This window comes from Equus caballus, chromosome 19 (genome assembly GCF_041296265.1).
Source record: "Equus caballus isolate H_3958 breed thoroughbred chromosome 19, TB-T2T, whole genome shotgun sequence".
NCBI classification, from domain to species: domain Eukaryota; kingdom Metazoa; phylum Chordata; class Mammalia; order Perissodactyla; family Equidae; genus Equus; species Equus caballus.
Genome location: NC_091702.1, coordinates 41,476,933 through 41,492,884, shown reverse-complemented (window position 1 = coordinate 41,492,884; position 15,952 = coordinate 41,476,933). Strand labels below are relative to the sequence as shown.

General features: G+C 47.4%; 1 protein-coding gene and 1 long non-coding RNA gene across 8 annotated transcripts in view; one reads left to right on the top strand and one right to left on the bottom strand.

Moving 5' to 3' along the window:
* TMEM44 (transmembrane protein 44) overlaps nt 1–9,367 on the top strand; it is a 37,004-nt gene extending 27,637 nt beyond the window's left edge. The window contains exons 10-11 of one of the 7 annotated variants that reach the window (XM_070242717.1): nt 2,852–3,635; nt 7,843–9,367. In XM_070242717.1, the coding sequence (XP_070098818.1) occupies nt 2,852–2,962 (111 nt within the window). In that variant the 3' untranslated portion in view covers nt 2,963–3,635; nt 7,843–9,367. Of the gene's footprint in view, nt 1–298; nt 771–2,851; nt 6,290–7,842 lie in introns of those variants that run through there. The other 6 variants (XM_070242720.1, XM_023623525.2, XM_070242719.1 and 3 more) reach the window with 6 other exon arrangements.
* Nucleotides 9,368–11,278: 1,911 nt separating this feature from the next.
* LOC111769067 (uncharacterized) overlaps nt 11,279–15,952 on the bottom strand; it is a 45,647-nt gene continuing 40,973 nt past the window's right edge. The window contains exons 3-5 of the long non-coding RNA XR_011428814.1: nt 13,607–15,731; nt 12,507–12,712; nt 11,279–11,702 (exon numbers count right to left, since the gene is read on the bottom strand). This is a non-coding gene — a long non-coding RNA (uncharacterized lncRNA). The remainder of the gene's footprint in view (nt 11,703–12,506; nt 12,713–13,606; nt 15,732–15,952) is intronic.

Sequence of the window (15,952 nt, the reverse complement as noted above, 5' to 3'; positions counted from 1 at the left end):
TATTATGCCTCATGATAATAATTTCTAATAATAGTAATCTTAAAATATGTATAAATTATAATTTTTTCAAGGACCTCGAGCCCTTTATAATTATCACAATTATCCTATCTAAATTGTAGCTGCTAGAAGCTGCTGCCTTTCTGCCTGCTGAAGTCAGCTGTTCCTCTGCCCAGACCATCGGAGGGCCTGCCTCCTGGCTCACGGAGCAGACGGCGGCTGGCGCTGAGCTCTGCCCTGCTCTGTGATGGTGGCAAAGTCTATCCAACACGTTTTTTCTCTCTCTCTTTTTATTCTGCAGCAGAAGTATTGGGAAGCCCTAAAGTCGGAGCGCGTATGGACAGTCATGCTCTCTCTCTCTTCCAGAAGGCACTTCCTGTGGCTGATTTCAGTTCCTGTTTGTGTGAGCCCCCCTTGGATGACTGGGCCCATGCCAAATTTCTTTAGGGAGAAAAAGAATGTGAAAACGAGAGGCGAGTCTGAGGAGCAGGGTATTTTCGGGGCCCTCTCAGTGCACAGTTCTTTCTGCTTTGTCCAGACCATCTAGTAGTGACTCAGAGAAAATGCGTAACCCAAGGAAGATGTGTGGTTTGGAGCAGAGGTCGGTGGACCAGGGGAGTAACTGCAGGTCACTAAGGGGAGTGGCACTGGGAGTGGCTGCAGTAACGGAGATAATCCCCCACATTGTCATTCTGAGACCCGGCAGATGAGCACGTGTTTTATGACAACTACCGCGCACCTGTTGTCTCCTGGGATTTTTTTTTTTTTTTTTGGTAAGAGAGTAGATCGTCTTTTGCTCAAATTCTCTTTATACCTGGATTCCAGCAATGTTTTTATTACTTAAAATGAAGTTTAAAACACATTTCTGGGTTTTCAGAAGGAGGAGGTTTAAAATGTTTTCGAAGCCTTAACCCACTTCAAAGCGTGCGCCTGATCAAAGTGGCGGGTTGCTTCTGTTTCCCGGCAGCTGAACCGGTCAGGAGGCGCAAGAGTAACTCTTAAGAAGCCATTTCAGGAGCTGGAGCAGTGGTTCTGAAACATCCGGGTGGCTAAGATCGCCCTAGGAGAATGTTAATATGCCAAACCTCAGGTCCCAGCTCACATATAGGCTCCAGGGTGGGTCCCTGGCATCAGCCTTTTCAGTGAGCACCCTGGGCCCTCTGGTGATCAGAAGTATGATCTAGAACATGGGCCTCAGCTTGAAAACAGCATTCATCACTGTCCATCCTCAGAGAATGGAACAGGCCCCCACTTCCACCACTGGGCAACTGGCCACAGAGGCTGAGGGCCAGGGGGGGCGTTTTATGTGGGATCTTTGATAATGTCAGGAAGGAATTTGCTTAGAGGTGTCCCCGCAAGTCTGCAAGGTAAATGAGAAGTTAGCACTGGAAGTGGCTGGCACAGCCCCCGACAGGTACCGGGGGCTGAGCTGCACCAACCAAATCAGCTCAGTTGCTGGCCTGCAGGGTGACTGGGGATGAGATCGTCTTTTCAACATGATGCCGTTTTTAGTTACCAAATAGGAGAACTCGGTTCAGTGGTTATCAGTAAATCACTAATTTGAACTGCGCTCTTTCTTTCTGTTCAAAACAAAGCCGCAACTTGTGTTTTATAACTGGCACGGCATGGGCTTTATCTGTCAGTGGCTCAGGGAGCCTTGAAAATCTTATCCCGGACGTCTAAGGACCGGACTGTGTGACTCAGCTCAAGTTTGAGCAGCTGGTGGAGTGTTTTTCTTGGAGTGCATATCCATGCCTGGCTTTATTTTCTTGCCCAAATAGATTGCCTGGCCTGGGCTGACACATCCTATGTGGACTTTACTTCTTTCCTGGGTGTTGTGATACTGTCAGATATGACTCTATGTCTCAGAATCATCAGTCAGAAAAATTCAGAGATGAAAGAGATCGAATTATCTAGTTGCTGATCCAACATCCCAACTTACACATGGAGAAACTGAGGCCCAGAGAAGAGAATGCAAGTCAGTGGCAGAAGGAGAGCTTGAGCCCAACCCCTCCTTGCCTCCGTGCTGGCATCACTAAGGATTCCCTTGCTCTTGGCGCGTGTGCGAAGTTCTCTCTCTCCTCCATCAGATTACAACAATAGGAGGACTTTGTAAACAGCTCCGTCAATGCTTTGTGCCCACTTCGTTTAAGCTTTTCCTCCTACCCCTGCAAATTTCAATTTCCCATACTTCCTGAATCAGAGCAATGAAATAGCCACTGGCAGTGACCACTGCTCTGAATTAGGTTTTTAGTGTTTGTGTTTGACAGCTCTACTGACCTCAAGTTTAGAGGAAACTCCATGTGGGGGACAAGGGCAGACGGATGCCCTGCTCTTACGGAGCTCATCATCCACCTGAGGGGACAAGGCGGATGCCCAGAGAAAGGGCAGGGCTGTCCACGCTCAGCTGCAAACAAGTGATACAGGCAGTACAAAGAGAGTGAGAGCTCAATGTAAGCAGTCAGGATGGGCTTCCTGGAGGAGGAGGTACTTACCTGAGCCATAAAGAATAGGTTGAGTTTCCCTGGTCTTTTCCAGGAATAAGTTAGGCATGGCGGTGGGAGTTCTCAGGATAAAGGGAACACAACTCAGTCTTGGTGAAGACAGGGAAAAAGAGGATGGGAAGGGAAGCGGAGCTGGTCTGCTCAGGGTGGCTGTCCATTAATTCCTTGATTTAAAGTTATCCTTGCCCTGTTAGGTCCTAGAAACACAGGCCTGCTTAACCTGTCCCTACTTGTTTGTCCTTGTCTGTGTCTGGGCCATGAGAACCAGGATTGGAGCTGTTGCTGGGGGGATTGTAAGAGATGGGAAGGGTCTGTTCCACCAGAGTACCTTTTCTGTCTTTTCTCCACAGTGGGACCCTGAAGATGTAAACCTTGAAGGGAACAAAGACAACGTAGAGATGCTCAGATCCCAGGTGCACAGCTGCTCTGCGAGGCCAGTGGACTTGACCTCCGACGAGTAACACTTTCTGGAGCCAGCACATCAGCTCAGAACCCAAGGTCTAGTGTTTGTCAGGAACTGAGCAAGACAACTGATCAACATGCAGTGACACCCATGGCAGGAATGTAAGCTTCTGCCAAGGCCGCCTATAAAAGTGAGGAACCAGGAACTGTCACTGAGCCTGGCTGGTCTGAGCTATGGCTCAGAAGGGAGCTAAGACTCTGGGACCTGTGGACAGACCTGGACAAGCCCAGAGTTTGTTCTGAAGATTAGAAGCTCACACACCACTCTTGCTTTGAGATAAAAACCTTCATCTAAAGGACACTGGACCCTCCTTTCCCTTTCCTTTTAGATTCAGCGATACTCTGAATATCTGCCGGGTGTCAGGAAGGAGTTTCTCTAACAGTTAATGTGTTTGGATCCCGGCAGAGCCCCATTCTGCAAGACCCAGCTGAGTCTGGAGAAGAGAGGGATGGGCCCACGTGCTGGGGGTCTGGGACACAGTCACAGATACTGATGGGACCTGGCTCCTGCCCTCCGGTCACCTACTTGAGTTTTCTGCTGGAAGTTAGGACTGCTTGGTCAACCACATGTTTGTGAGATCACCGGCATTGCAAGAACAAGCAGGGCAAACTGCTCTAGGTTCCAGGACTTGCTCCAACCGGGCGAGGTGTGTGCTGGGACGGGGTCTGCAGGTGAGAGGCACTCTATGCTTCAGCAGGTGACTGAGGGCATGCAGAGGGTAGAGGCATGGCCAAGGCGTTCAATCCCAGCACAGCAATCCCACTGTAGGATTATTTTGGTACTGTGATCACAGGTGAGGGGAAGGGTGGAGGCAATGGGGCTAAGGCGGGAGGAACACTGAAGGGAATAAATCCTGATGGAGTGAATTGAAGTAGCTCACTGTGGAACACAGCGATACGTCTGAATCCCGGCACAGCCACAGAAGTCTACCACGAGGGGAACTGGGAGAAATGCCAAGGAACACAGCTCTGCTCCTGGCTGACCCTTGGCAGCCTGTGTGACTCAGCTGCAGCTGCCCAGTTTCTCCTAAGGGGTAGTGCTCGTCCCAGCAGCATGAACAAGGGGGTGGCTCTAGGAAGCAGGTTGGTTCTGTAGGTCTCTGTGGAGATCCTAATCCCCTGGGTGACCTCTGAGCTAGATGCGAACTTAAAGCCACCGCAATTATCCAACTGTTTTGGACCATGGTTGTCTTACAATGCAGTTTGCTAAAGTCAGGTTTGCTTTATGATCCTAACCACTGAATCTGTACTTTGAGGGAAGATGAAGATTTGAGTTGGGGGGCGCGGGGGAGAGCCTTCAAGCAGATGAAGCCACACAGAGGACTGGAAGTAGAGAAGGGTGGAATCTAGTCAAGGAAGGAGGAATCCGATGTGGCCAGAATAGGTGGCACAGTATGCACTGTAGGGGGTGGGTGAAGAGGCTGGAAAGGAACCAGACTGTGGAGGCTAAGGAGTTGGCACTTAATTCTGTGGCTAATTGGTTGCCATTGGGAGATACCAGAGTAGGAAGGTGACTGACATGCCTCAGGTAGGCCACAGCTGATGGGTGAGTTTTACATCCCTATGGCCACAACTTTTCAGGAAGCAGAAGTGTACAGTCATGGATATAGAATGAACATGGGGAACATGTTTAATCTGAGTGACAACAGCAGGGCAGGAGACAGGCTCATCTTTAGAAAGGCAGAAGGCATGGTAACAGCATGACATCTCTGGAGCTTGCCTTTAGCGCAGCCTCTCTCTCTCAGGGACAGGCTGGCTCATGCTCCCTGGGACATCAGAAATTGGTTGGATCCTACTGGAAATGGCCATTCACCCAAGAACATCAAATGATTTTATTGGCTTTGAGCAGCACAAACTACTTGAGCTCCAGATGTTGACTGTCTTCCTAGATCTCATTGTTCCAGCCTCTTTCTTCACAAAGCAGTTCCTATCATGATACTTCCTATCATGGTCCAAGCTTGTCACCCAGGGTGAACCATTAAACTGAGAATTTTGGAAGCAGAGTTTGACCTCATTGTTCAGTGAGAACTGCCTGTGATGCAAAGGCAGATTCTCATTGGGACTGGAAGTGGATTCGGCAACTCTGGAGCCTTTGTGAAGAGGTGCCAAGCAAAATGCCTTTCTCCTAGTAGGAGTGTCCCTGACCTGGGCCTCCAATGCAGCTTCATCCCCAGTTGTTAGTCAGAATGGGAGGATAATAGGAGTTACTTGCCCTGAAGACTCACTGAGCGGTGCGAGGGGTTACCCACACTGCAGAGAAGCTGAGGAGCAGTCTGTGTAAGCATCCTCTCCTGCCCACTCATCTGGGGATGAGAGATGCTGTAATACAGTCTCAGCTGTGCTGCCTATTATCTGCATGGCTTGGAACATGTTACTTAACCTTTGTGAACTCCTGAGGTAGACGGAGAGTAACACCTACCTAGAGAGCTTGTTGTGAAGACTAAGTGAATTAACACATATGAAATGCTCAACACGATACCTGACTCAAAGTAGAGTTGAAGAGGGATGAGTTTCTTCCTTCCCTATACTTCCTGGCCACATATGCCCTGAAAGCTGGTGGGTAACCCAAGAATCAGACCCACAGATGGAAGGGACTACAGAGGTCTGAATACCCTTGACAACCCTAATAAGTGATTATCCAGCCCCTACTTAAGCTCCTCTGAAAAAAAAGGATTTCACCCATTTTATCTCCCAAAGAAGTCTTTATGATTTAGTAGAGCTCTTATCACCAAGATTTTCTTAAAATCCTGTCTAGATCCTGAAGAACCAATCCCCTTATCCCCCACCAGTACTTCAGTAGATGAAGACATTTATGAGCATCATCTGATGCCACGCTCACATCATGTTTGCTACAATGGGGTATGAGCTCCCACACAATGAGGAGAGGCACTGGGCCAAGGAGCATGGCTGGGTTCCAGTTCCCAGGTCTGATTCATGGTGAGCCTTGTCAAGTCATTTCCCTTTCTGGTCATGGTTTCCTCATCTGTAAAAATCAAAGGCCAGATTTCTTTCATTTTTTGCCCTTTTATGAAAATGCCAGAGAACTTTTGTTTCCCACAGAAGACTGACATCTTTATAAATTCTCAAGATACAGACATTAAAATATTAAGACAAATTTCAGATCTACTTGGAAAATAAGTTTCATTATAGAATATATACTTCTTTCTGTTTTGGTTTTACTATCCATTAAAGTAACATTTCCGTTTTACAAAGAAACCAGTCTTTGCTGTAACATGAAGAAATCACAGCATTTGACATTTTAAAAGTTTGCAGATTCCTTCCAGTACTGAAAACCAAAAATTTATAAAACCTTGTTTCCAAACTCAGGGATTCTGGTCATTTCATTCGCTTTCTTCATTGAGAGATTCTATTATTGGCAGTTTATTTTGGTCAAGCCTCATTCTTGCTAAACCAACTCTTATACTGAGGGATATTTGAATATTTCCACAGTGAGAGAAAAAGAATCTGTACCAATTAAGGAAAAGAAGGACAGAGATGTCTTAGGAGTGTCTCAAGACTAATTTCGCAACACTTCCAAGATTCTCTCCACTTCTTTTTCTGTCCCTTCTTGATCATCCCCCTCCAAATTTTCCAACCATGCGGGCGGGCATTGCTCTACTCTGTTCGGCTTCACATGATGTTTTACTGACATTCAAGTTGATGCTTTGGCAGAGGTGGCTCTGCCTTGAACGAACCCAAGATTTGGTGCGATGGTGACCTGGGTCTCTTCACTGAGCCTACACATGCCTGTCTGGTATTATCCCAAAGGTCATCACCAGGTGAGAGGGGCAACCTTAGAGAAGTTCAAGGAATGGTGCTAAATCAAATGATTTTGAGAACATCTGATTTGCTTTTTCTTTTCCCAACTCTGAAAGCTGAACAAGGCACCGCGCATCCAGGACCGCTGCTAGTGCCTCAGTCAATCTGTCGCTTGGAAAACTCTAGTATAGCCTCCCGGCAACTCAGCTGGAAATCGTCCCCCAGGGGCCGGGACTGGCGGCTCTTCTTCCCGGTCCGCAGGGTCTGCGGCTGGGATTGCAGCGCTTGCCCCCCTCTGCCACCTCCACTGGGCTCATCCACGAAGTGGTCTCCTCAAGCGACGCGGCGGGAGCAGGGCCACTGTGGGCACCGTCAGAACTGAATGCTGGCTCCTACTGCCTACCTTTTTCTGGGAGAAGGCGCGAACCCCTAGCATCTCGCGGTCCATTCAGATCACCGCCCGAGGACTTCCGGGAAGAGAGGAAATGCGGGGCTCTGCGCGTGCGCACAGAGTAGCCGCGGTCTCCCGCGAGTCCCGCGGGCGCCGCCGCAAGGGTTCCCGCATCCCGGAGTCCCCACCGGGGTTCGGGCGAGCTGCCGACGGCGGCCCCGGGTGTCCAGTCACGCCTCTGGCCCTTTCAGGGGGTGATTACAAGATAACTACTGTTCCCAGCGTTTTTGAGACTGCTCGACATCCTTTCTGGTGTGCTGTAAATCATTCTCGTCTTTGTTTTCCAAATACATTAAAAAAAATTTTTTTTTTAGATAAAGATAGTGCAGGTGCGCGGTTTTTAAAAAGGAATCAGATTGTAGCAAAAGGCTTATGAAGAAAAACAACAATGCCCTGCCCCTCCCCTCCGCCGCCAACAATCCTGCTTCTCAGGCAACTACTCTTCTTTTTTTGGGTGAGGTCGATCAGTTTTAACCGTTTTGTTTGTTCTCCATTCGGTTTGATTTCAAATATGCTTTCCAGCTATAAGGTTCTAAGATTACACATTTTTTTTTCTTAGCTAGATTATCTCCAGCTTCCATAATTACAGGCTAATAAGACACAGCAGCTAGGACAGGGCCACTCGCGTATCAAAATCTGTGTGTTAAGAGCTGTCTTCGCGCCGTGCAGGTCGCTGTGGAATCCTGGACACCAGGCCCCTTCGCCAGCCACCATTCCTGCTCCAGGTCCAGCTTCTGCATCCAGCCCGCTCCGGCTCACATCGACAGCCCGGCAAGTTCCACTCCTCTGCTCTGGACTTGACCTTGCCCTTCACCCTTTTGCCTCTGCTCCTGCAGGTGTCCCAGCGCTTGGAGCATCTCCAGTGCAAGTCGGACGGATTTCCTAAACTCACAACAGGAGCCAGGGCCCTCATACACTGGAGTCGCCGCGATCTTTCCCACGGACGGCCTGGCCACGTGGGAAAAGAGCCGTTCCATGGGCCTTTCCTTCTGACTAGCAATCACACTTTGTGGAATGCGTGTATATCCTAAAGCTCTGACATGTGCGATCGCTGTTCAGATGCAGGCTCTTAGGCTCCACCCCTAGTGATTTCCTGGATCTGGGCAGGGCTTGGAAATCTTCAACAGGCTCCCCAAGTAGTTCTCTTACAGATGATCCCAGACAGCTCTTGAGATACACTGTCCTAAGGAAATTACTTTTAAAACTGATCTGTTTGTATGAAATATTCTCATAAAACTATTTAGAATAGCAAAAAAGTGATAAAGCTCCAAAACCCCACTGTTGGCAAAGAGTAAGCATTATACTTTAACGAAGAAATGATATTTTGCCATTCAACCTAAAAGACCATAGAACCATAGACTGAAGACCAGACCCAAATTACCTTGAAATCATCTAGTTCAGTGCCTGAGTGGCTTGCTCGTTCTCACAACATGAATTCCAGCTCTTTACACGGTAGAAAAAAAATCTACAAAAGAAGATGTTAAGTAATAAAAGCAGAACACAAGAGTGTGTGCCACTATTAGCAATCATTTTAAAAACATTGTTTTGTTTTATTTGTTTTATTTTAAAAACATTGTTTACTAACAAGATCAGAAGAGTCGTATAAGTCAGTATAAGACTTTCTGTAGTAAAGGGATTACGTGGATTCTTGTAATAGTGGTTTCTTGACTGTGGAAGCAGTTCAATACATCCCCCAGTTAAAAAACTATCTCCGCCTAAATCCCCTTTCCCTTAAAATTTGCAGCATAAACACCTTTTATTCCAAGAGAAACCCTTTGGCTCAAGCAGCTGCTGTTGCGACAGCTCATTGCCAGTCACATCCCCCAGGACCAGAGAAAGGTGGTGGGAGGCCAGATAGAAACTACTCCCAAAGCAGAGAAAATAGGCAGGAGGGAGCCCCTGGGGAAATCGGACAGCCAAGTCGCTGTTCAAAGAAAATTAAAAGAACAGAAATTTTTTAGAGTTCTTAGTATGAATAAGAAAAGCGACATAGGAAAAAGAAAATATATAAGTAAATTTGTCATGGATCTGTTTATAAATTTTATGCTTTTTAATGCTACTTGGTGCTTTATAAACTTTTTCAATTAGTATATATCTATTATATAATTAGACAAAACAAACTAAAGAAAGTTATAAATACATGTATGCTCCCCCAAATAAAATCCACAGAAACACTGGACAAGGGGACGTTCATAAGCGACTGTACCATGTATTGGTGCTTGTATGTTTATCTTGCTCTCTGTGTGTATGTAGAAATTATATTTCCTTTATACTTTTCAGTATTTTACACCCTTTCTATAATAAGGATGTATATATTTTAAAATTAGATAAAAACAAACTGAAAAAGTGATCCACCATAATAATAATTGACAGGCAAAGACTTCAATGGTTGCTAAAAGCTTTAGGTGAAAGGTTATTGGGAATAGGATATTCATGCGATCTCAAAGTGTCACCCCACAGATGACTTTATTCATTACAAATGGAAATGGGTTTCTTTACAATGGTGAAATCTGGAAGACATCACTTTAGTCAAATAATCAAATTCACATCACCAAAATGGGATAAATTAACATCATGTGCCTCCTGAGGTAGTATCTTGAGCAGGATACATCATCACCTATGAAATATTCTTGCCAAGCTATTTTAGTTGGAATCTAATTTTGAGGAAACAAGCAGACAAATCCAAATTATGGGACATTCTACAAAGTAACTACTTTGGATTTTTTAAAATGTCAATGTCATGAAAGACAAAAAACAAAAAGACTAGAGAACTGTTCTAGTGTAAAGGACTCTAAAGGGAGGGATGAGAAGCTGTATGGGATTATTGGGACAATTGAGGAGATTTGAATGTAGTCATGAGCCACATGACAACGTTTCAGTCAGTGAAAGACCACATAGACAATGCTGGTCCCATGAGATTAGCAGCATGGGGGCCGGCCCAGTGGCACAACGGTTGAGTGCGCAAGTTCTGCTTCGGCGGCCCAGGGTTCGCCGGTTCAGATCCCAGGTGCAGACATGGCACCACTTGGCACGCCATGCTGTGGTAGGCGTCCCACATATAAAGTAGAGGAAGATGGGCACGGATGTTAGCTCAGGGCCAGTCTTCCTCAGCAAAAAGAGGAGGATTGGCAGCAGTTAGCTCAGGGCTAATCTTCCTCAAAAAGAAAAAAAAAAGATTAGCAGCATGTAGCCTAGGTGTGTAGTAGGCTATTCCATCTAGGTTTGTGTAAGTACACTCTGTGATATTTATACAACGATGAAATCACCAAATGATGCATTTCTCACAACGTGTCTCCATCGCTAAGCAACTCAAGACTGTATGTACAGTATATTAGCTAACATTTTTGTTTCGTTTCTTAAGAGTGATAATAGCATTATGCTTGTATAGGAGAATGCCGTTTCTTAGGATATACATGCTGAACTGTTTAGAAGTGTTGACCTAAAACAAACAGCCAGTTATTTACCAGCAGAATGGGTTTATTGGGGAAAAGAATTGCAATTCAGGACATGCCATCTATGGCAAACCAAATGGCAGGCAAGTCCAAAGAAAGAAAGGAGAGAAGTTCTTTTATGAAGTTGGGAGGGTATGTTGTAAAGCGTCCGTTGGAGGAGACTGGGGAAAGTGTGGTGGCTTTTCATTGGCTGAGTTACGGAAGTCTCTCATTGGCTGAGCTGTCGCTGGACGAGGAGGAATTCCTTCCTTCCTTCCGCTGGGGTCATAAGTAGTATCACCTCCTGTGGGAGATGCAAGGTCCGCCTCCCCTCTTTGGGTCTGTAGTGTGCATGGAGTGGCAAGTGCGTGAGATTTCTCTCTTCTGGCCTCCCCACTCCATTTTAAGATTTTTTTAATTTTTCCTTTTTCTCCCCAAAGCCCCCTGGTACATGGTTGTGTATTTTAGTCGTGGGTCCTTCTAGTTGTGGCATGTGGGATGCCGCCTCAGCATGGCCTGATGAGCTGTGCCATGTCTGCGCCCAGGATCCGAACTGGTGAAACCCGGGTCTGCTGAAGCGGAGCGCGCGAACTTAACCACTCGGCCATGGGGCCAGCCCCTCCCCACTCCATTTTAAATGAGGTTTCCATTGATTAATTTTCACAGAAGCATCATGATTTGACAACTTTTATTTTAAATGGTTCGACAGGAAAAAAGTATATATTTTTCAGGTGGATATGTAAGCGGAGGGAAAGAGATAAAGCAAATGTGATGAAATGGGAGCAGTTGGTGAATCTAGGTGACTAGTAGAGGCATGGTCATTGTATTATTCTCTCAACTTTCCTGTAGGTTCGAAGTTTTTCAGAGAAACAAGTTGGGGAAGAAAGCTCCGGAGTAAAGACCCTCACAGTCAGCTCCTCTGTGAGATGGCTCTCGATCTCCCCAGAGGGCTCTGAAGTCCCAGGGCTTTGTGAACGAGACAACTGGACGACGAGGGGCTGCTTTTCGAGTATCTTCTCAGTGTGGCTGGATTCAAACCGGCTAATTGTGGGATGATGTCAGGCCACAAAGGGTGGACAGATTCCAGTTCGTCTGGTACTGAGAAAAAAATAGACCCTCTATCTTAGACAGCTCTGATAAGGCGCCTCCATGGATATGAGTAATGGTCAGACCCAGGGGATGAACCTGGGCTAAGAAAGCTGGACAATGGAAAGCCTGGAGCACTGTGACAAGGAAATTCTTCCCCTGAATTGCCTTTTCCTATTGAGATAACATAATACACAATAAAACGCCAGGCTCAGAAGTGCTGCCGCCAATCCCAGGGGGAGCAGCCGGCACGCAGGCCTGAGCTGAAGCACGAGACTGCCTGGGCTGTCACCACCTGGGGAGTCTCTAGAGGGCTTGCTCTGGCCAGTGACACACACACACCAGACTCAGTTATTGACCTCGGACCCAGACGGCCTGGGGCAGGTCCTGATCCCATGCCTCTCTGGCTGTGAGACTGATTCCTGTTATTCTTGTTCACAAAAAAAGTTTACTTTTCTCCTACCTGCCTTATTGATGGAATGCAAAAACTGAAAACAAAACTTGAAAAGGCCTTTCCAACCCCTAAAGGCCCTCAAGTTCTCAGGTATATCATTACATCCTATGCAGGAAGCTGTTTGTTCTGTAGCTTCCACTTTTTTTAGGTCCAACTCACCAGGTCTGTCTTTTAGACCTTGTGTACATTTTTATTATGAAGCATGAGTTGTATGAGTAAAGCCCTTGAACTTCTTATGAGGCAGGATTGAGATCTCTTGAGATGCTCCACATTCTCCTGCGTAAGTAGAGAGTGGCAGAGGATGTTCTCCTTTGATATACCTCAAATGGGAAATACATCCCCGTAGGCAAGCGGTGACTCACCTACACTGTCGGGAGTGAGTCAGTGTGCCAGCTGAGCAAGCACGGGCAGCCCTCTGCTGGAGCGCTCTGAGGCCGGGGAAGGGGGCCTTGCCTCAGTCCAGGATGTCGGTCGTGGTGTCTCAGAGCGGTGGAGCACAGCTGACAGAGTGGAAAGGGAACACGCCTTTCACTGGTCTTCAGGAGAGGATTGAGCTGCTGGTTATGTGCTACAGAGAAAGACTTTAACTCAGTGTAAGGGACAACTTTCATTTGGTCCTGTCCAAGCTGCAGTGGCTGCAGGGAGCTCCCCATTGTTAGGGTTATTCCAACACAGCTCCATCCCCTCTCCTCCAATAAGTTGTGGGGAAGATGCACATTGACCAGAGAGTTGGATCAGATGATATGCCAGGGCCCTTCCAACCTTAAGAATCGGAGCTATTTTTGTCTGTCTAGCAATGAATTTGGATTAACCCATGCTCTGCTTACCAGCCATGTGACCTTGGACATGCTTATTAGCTTCCGGAGCCTGAGTTTTCTCCCCTGTAAGACGAGATTATTCAGATCTACCCTACTTATCTCATAGGATTGTTATAAGCATCAACAGAAATAAGAAATGGTTCCTGGTGAAACCATAAATGTTCTCATCTCTCTCTCTCAGTACTCTGTGTGCATAGTTCCAGGGCGACCAGATGAGTGCCTGGACTGGCTGTACCCATGGCTCAGAGCAAAGGTCACATGTGCTCAAGGGGTCAACACTAAATCAGATTTCACTGGCCACTCTCCATCTGTGTTACCTTTTGCCCTTTTCATCTTCCCTATCCCTCTATCTTTCTTCCTCCCTCCTTCCTCTCCCTTACGTTCAACAGCTAGCACTTTCTGAGAGGTTATGATGTCCCAGGCACCTTGCTTGGCCGGTGTGAGGGGAGCAGAAGGGCAAGGTGTAAATAACAGGCAGTCCTGAAAGGTAGGGGCACAACACAGGGAAGGGATGTGGTGAGCAGTGCTCTGAGCCAGGTTTGAGCGGTGGGCTCCCAAGTGGCAGTCCTTTGAGATGCACAAGGCTGGAGGAGGGGAGGCTGAACAGGGGAAGTGTTTACTAAGAGTAAGATGTTTGAGCCTACCTTTGAAGAACAGATAATGATTTGCCAAGTCCAGCAGGCCAGGGGAGGGCATGAACAAAGAGCGCATGGGCATGAATCTTGGGCTCCTGGGGCTTTGCTTCTCTGCCCAGGTCCTTAACAGCTCCTTCCCTCTGGTCAGCTCCCACACGCAGCTTCTTTCTAAGCAGGAGGACTCGAAAACTAGAACCAGTTCCTAGAAACACTGTTGCCTGCTCATTGGGGGCAGGGAAATACGACTGTGAAATCAAGGCAGTAATTCTCAATGCTGGCTGTGCTCCAGAATCACCTGTGGTTTGTTTTTGGCTCTGTTTTAATTCCGATTTCCTGGCCTCACCCTTCACGTATTCTGATTCCACAAATCTGGGGTGGGGCCCCTGAAATTGTTATGATCTGCTCTCACAAATTTGGAGGTAGAAATATTGTCGTACCGCCTTTGTTTTTCCAGTTCCTCACTAAAGAGTGCACATGTTCTGTTGCAGGAAGCCCAGCATCCCGTAACGAAGCTTTCCACTAGCTTCACTTTTCTGGGAACCCTAAAGGCTTAGAACTTCCAAAAAGTGAAGGAGCAGCTGTGGGATTGGCTGGGATGAGTCCGGCTTCCATTCCCAGAGGGGCGAGAATGGACGATGAGCAGACCACTACTTATCTTCCCTGTGCCTCGCTTTTCTTATCTGCAAAATGGGAATAAAACCAGTTCCCACCTCGTCAGATTGTGGTGAAGACTAAAAGAGCACAGAGAACATAATAGACATAGTAAGTTCTCAGTAAATTATGGTTATTGTTATTGAGGCAGCAGTGCATAATGGTTAAGGATGTGGGCTCTGGAGCCAGACTGCCTGGTTCACAGCCTGGCAGCAACTCTCTAACTGTATAACCTCCTTGCCTTGATTTCTTTCTCTGTACAATGGGGGTGATAATGACTCCCTGACAGAACTGCTATTAATTGTTATTAAATGAATGAATAAGTGTAAGGCACTTAGATCAATGCTGGGCAAATAACACCAAAGAAATATTATCACTACTTCTGCTGTGACTTCCCGCTGCCCCATGGTGTCACTGTTGGACACTGGTCCTACCTCATCCTCAGCTGGTGCCCACCAGATGCTCCCGGCAGCCTTTCATGCCCAGCTGTGGCCCTTGGAGAAGGGACCACCACCTCCCCCTTTGCTGACCTTGGCCAAGGGGACCCTGACATGGTCTCCTCATGTAGCAGTTCACCTCCGCAGCCTCCTCCCAGGACACTGGCTGGCCCCGGATGCTGATTCAGACTCAGTTCCAGCCCCACAAGCTGGTGGAGCCAGAATCTCCACTCTCCTCTTCTCACCCCAGAGATGCACCCTGGGGTCCGCAGCTTTTCTTTGACCATCCTTGGAGCCTAAAGGGTCTGAGTACATCCCTTTTGCCAGACAGTGAGGCTACTCTTTTAAAGGAAGTTACCAGGGTCAGTCCTGAGGTCTCCACAGCCCGCTTTGTTCAGAAGGCTCGCTCTCCTCTGTGGCACCTCATTGGGGAGATTTCCAGAGAGAACACCTGGTACCAACACGTACCCTTTGGGTGGAACCACTGCCGGCAATTCCAAGGTGGTTTTTTGCTTCTTAGAGAAGAGGGGGAAGAAACCCACACATCTCATCTCTGCTTGGAAACCATATTATGTGTGAGTTTTAAAAACCCCACAGATGATTCTAATATGCAGCCCAGGTAGACAATCACTGCAGTAAAAAGCCTGAGACCCGATGGTTATTAAAACTCATCTGTGCACGTGGGAGGCCGTGTGCTTCTTCCCCGGAGCCTGCCATCCCTCAGAACATCTTGATCCTAGAATATTGGAGCTAAACCAGTCCTTAGAGATCAGCTGGCTCAATGATTCCCAAACTCAGTGTGCAGCAGATCCCTGGCGTGGTCTGCTTGTCACAGGTTCTCAAGTCTTGCTGATTCAGTAGGTCTTGGGGTAGAGGAGTGGGGAGGAACCCCAAATCCTAGGGAGATGCAATGGGAAGGGACTCATGGGGAGAGCAAGGGCAAAGTGGGTGAGGGCTGCCCACACAGTGGTTCCTGAGCAGGGAGTTATGTGAGGCGAGGGTGACATCTTGGGTAGGATCAGTCGTGAGGGAGTTGTCATCAGAACCTGGAAACAAAGTGTTCTCAAAGTTAAATCTCAAATCTCTTGCCAAATAATAGATCCCCTATCTGGCCCTCAGGGCGTAGTTTCAGTTGGAAGAAAACTTATGTCCCAAGCAGGAATCCCACTCAGAACCGTCCGTGGGAGCGGAGGTGAGCCCCTGGGAAAGCAAGCTGGGAAGACAATTGCTACCCATGGTCAGCGAGGAAAGCCTTAGGCTCCGATGA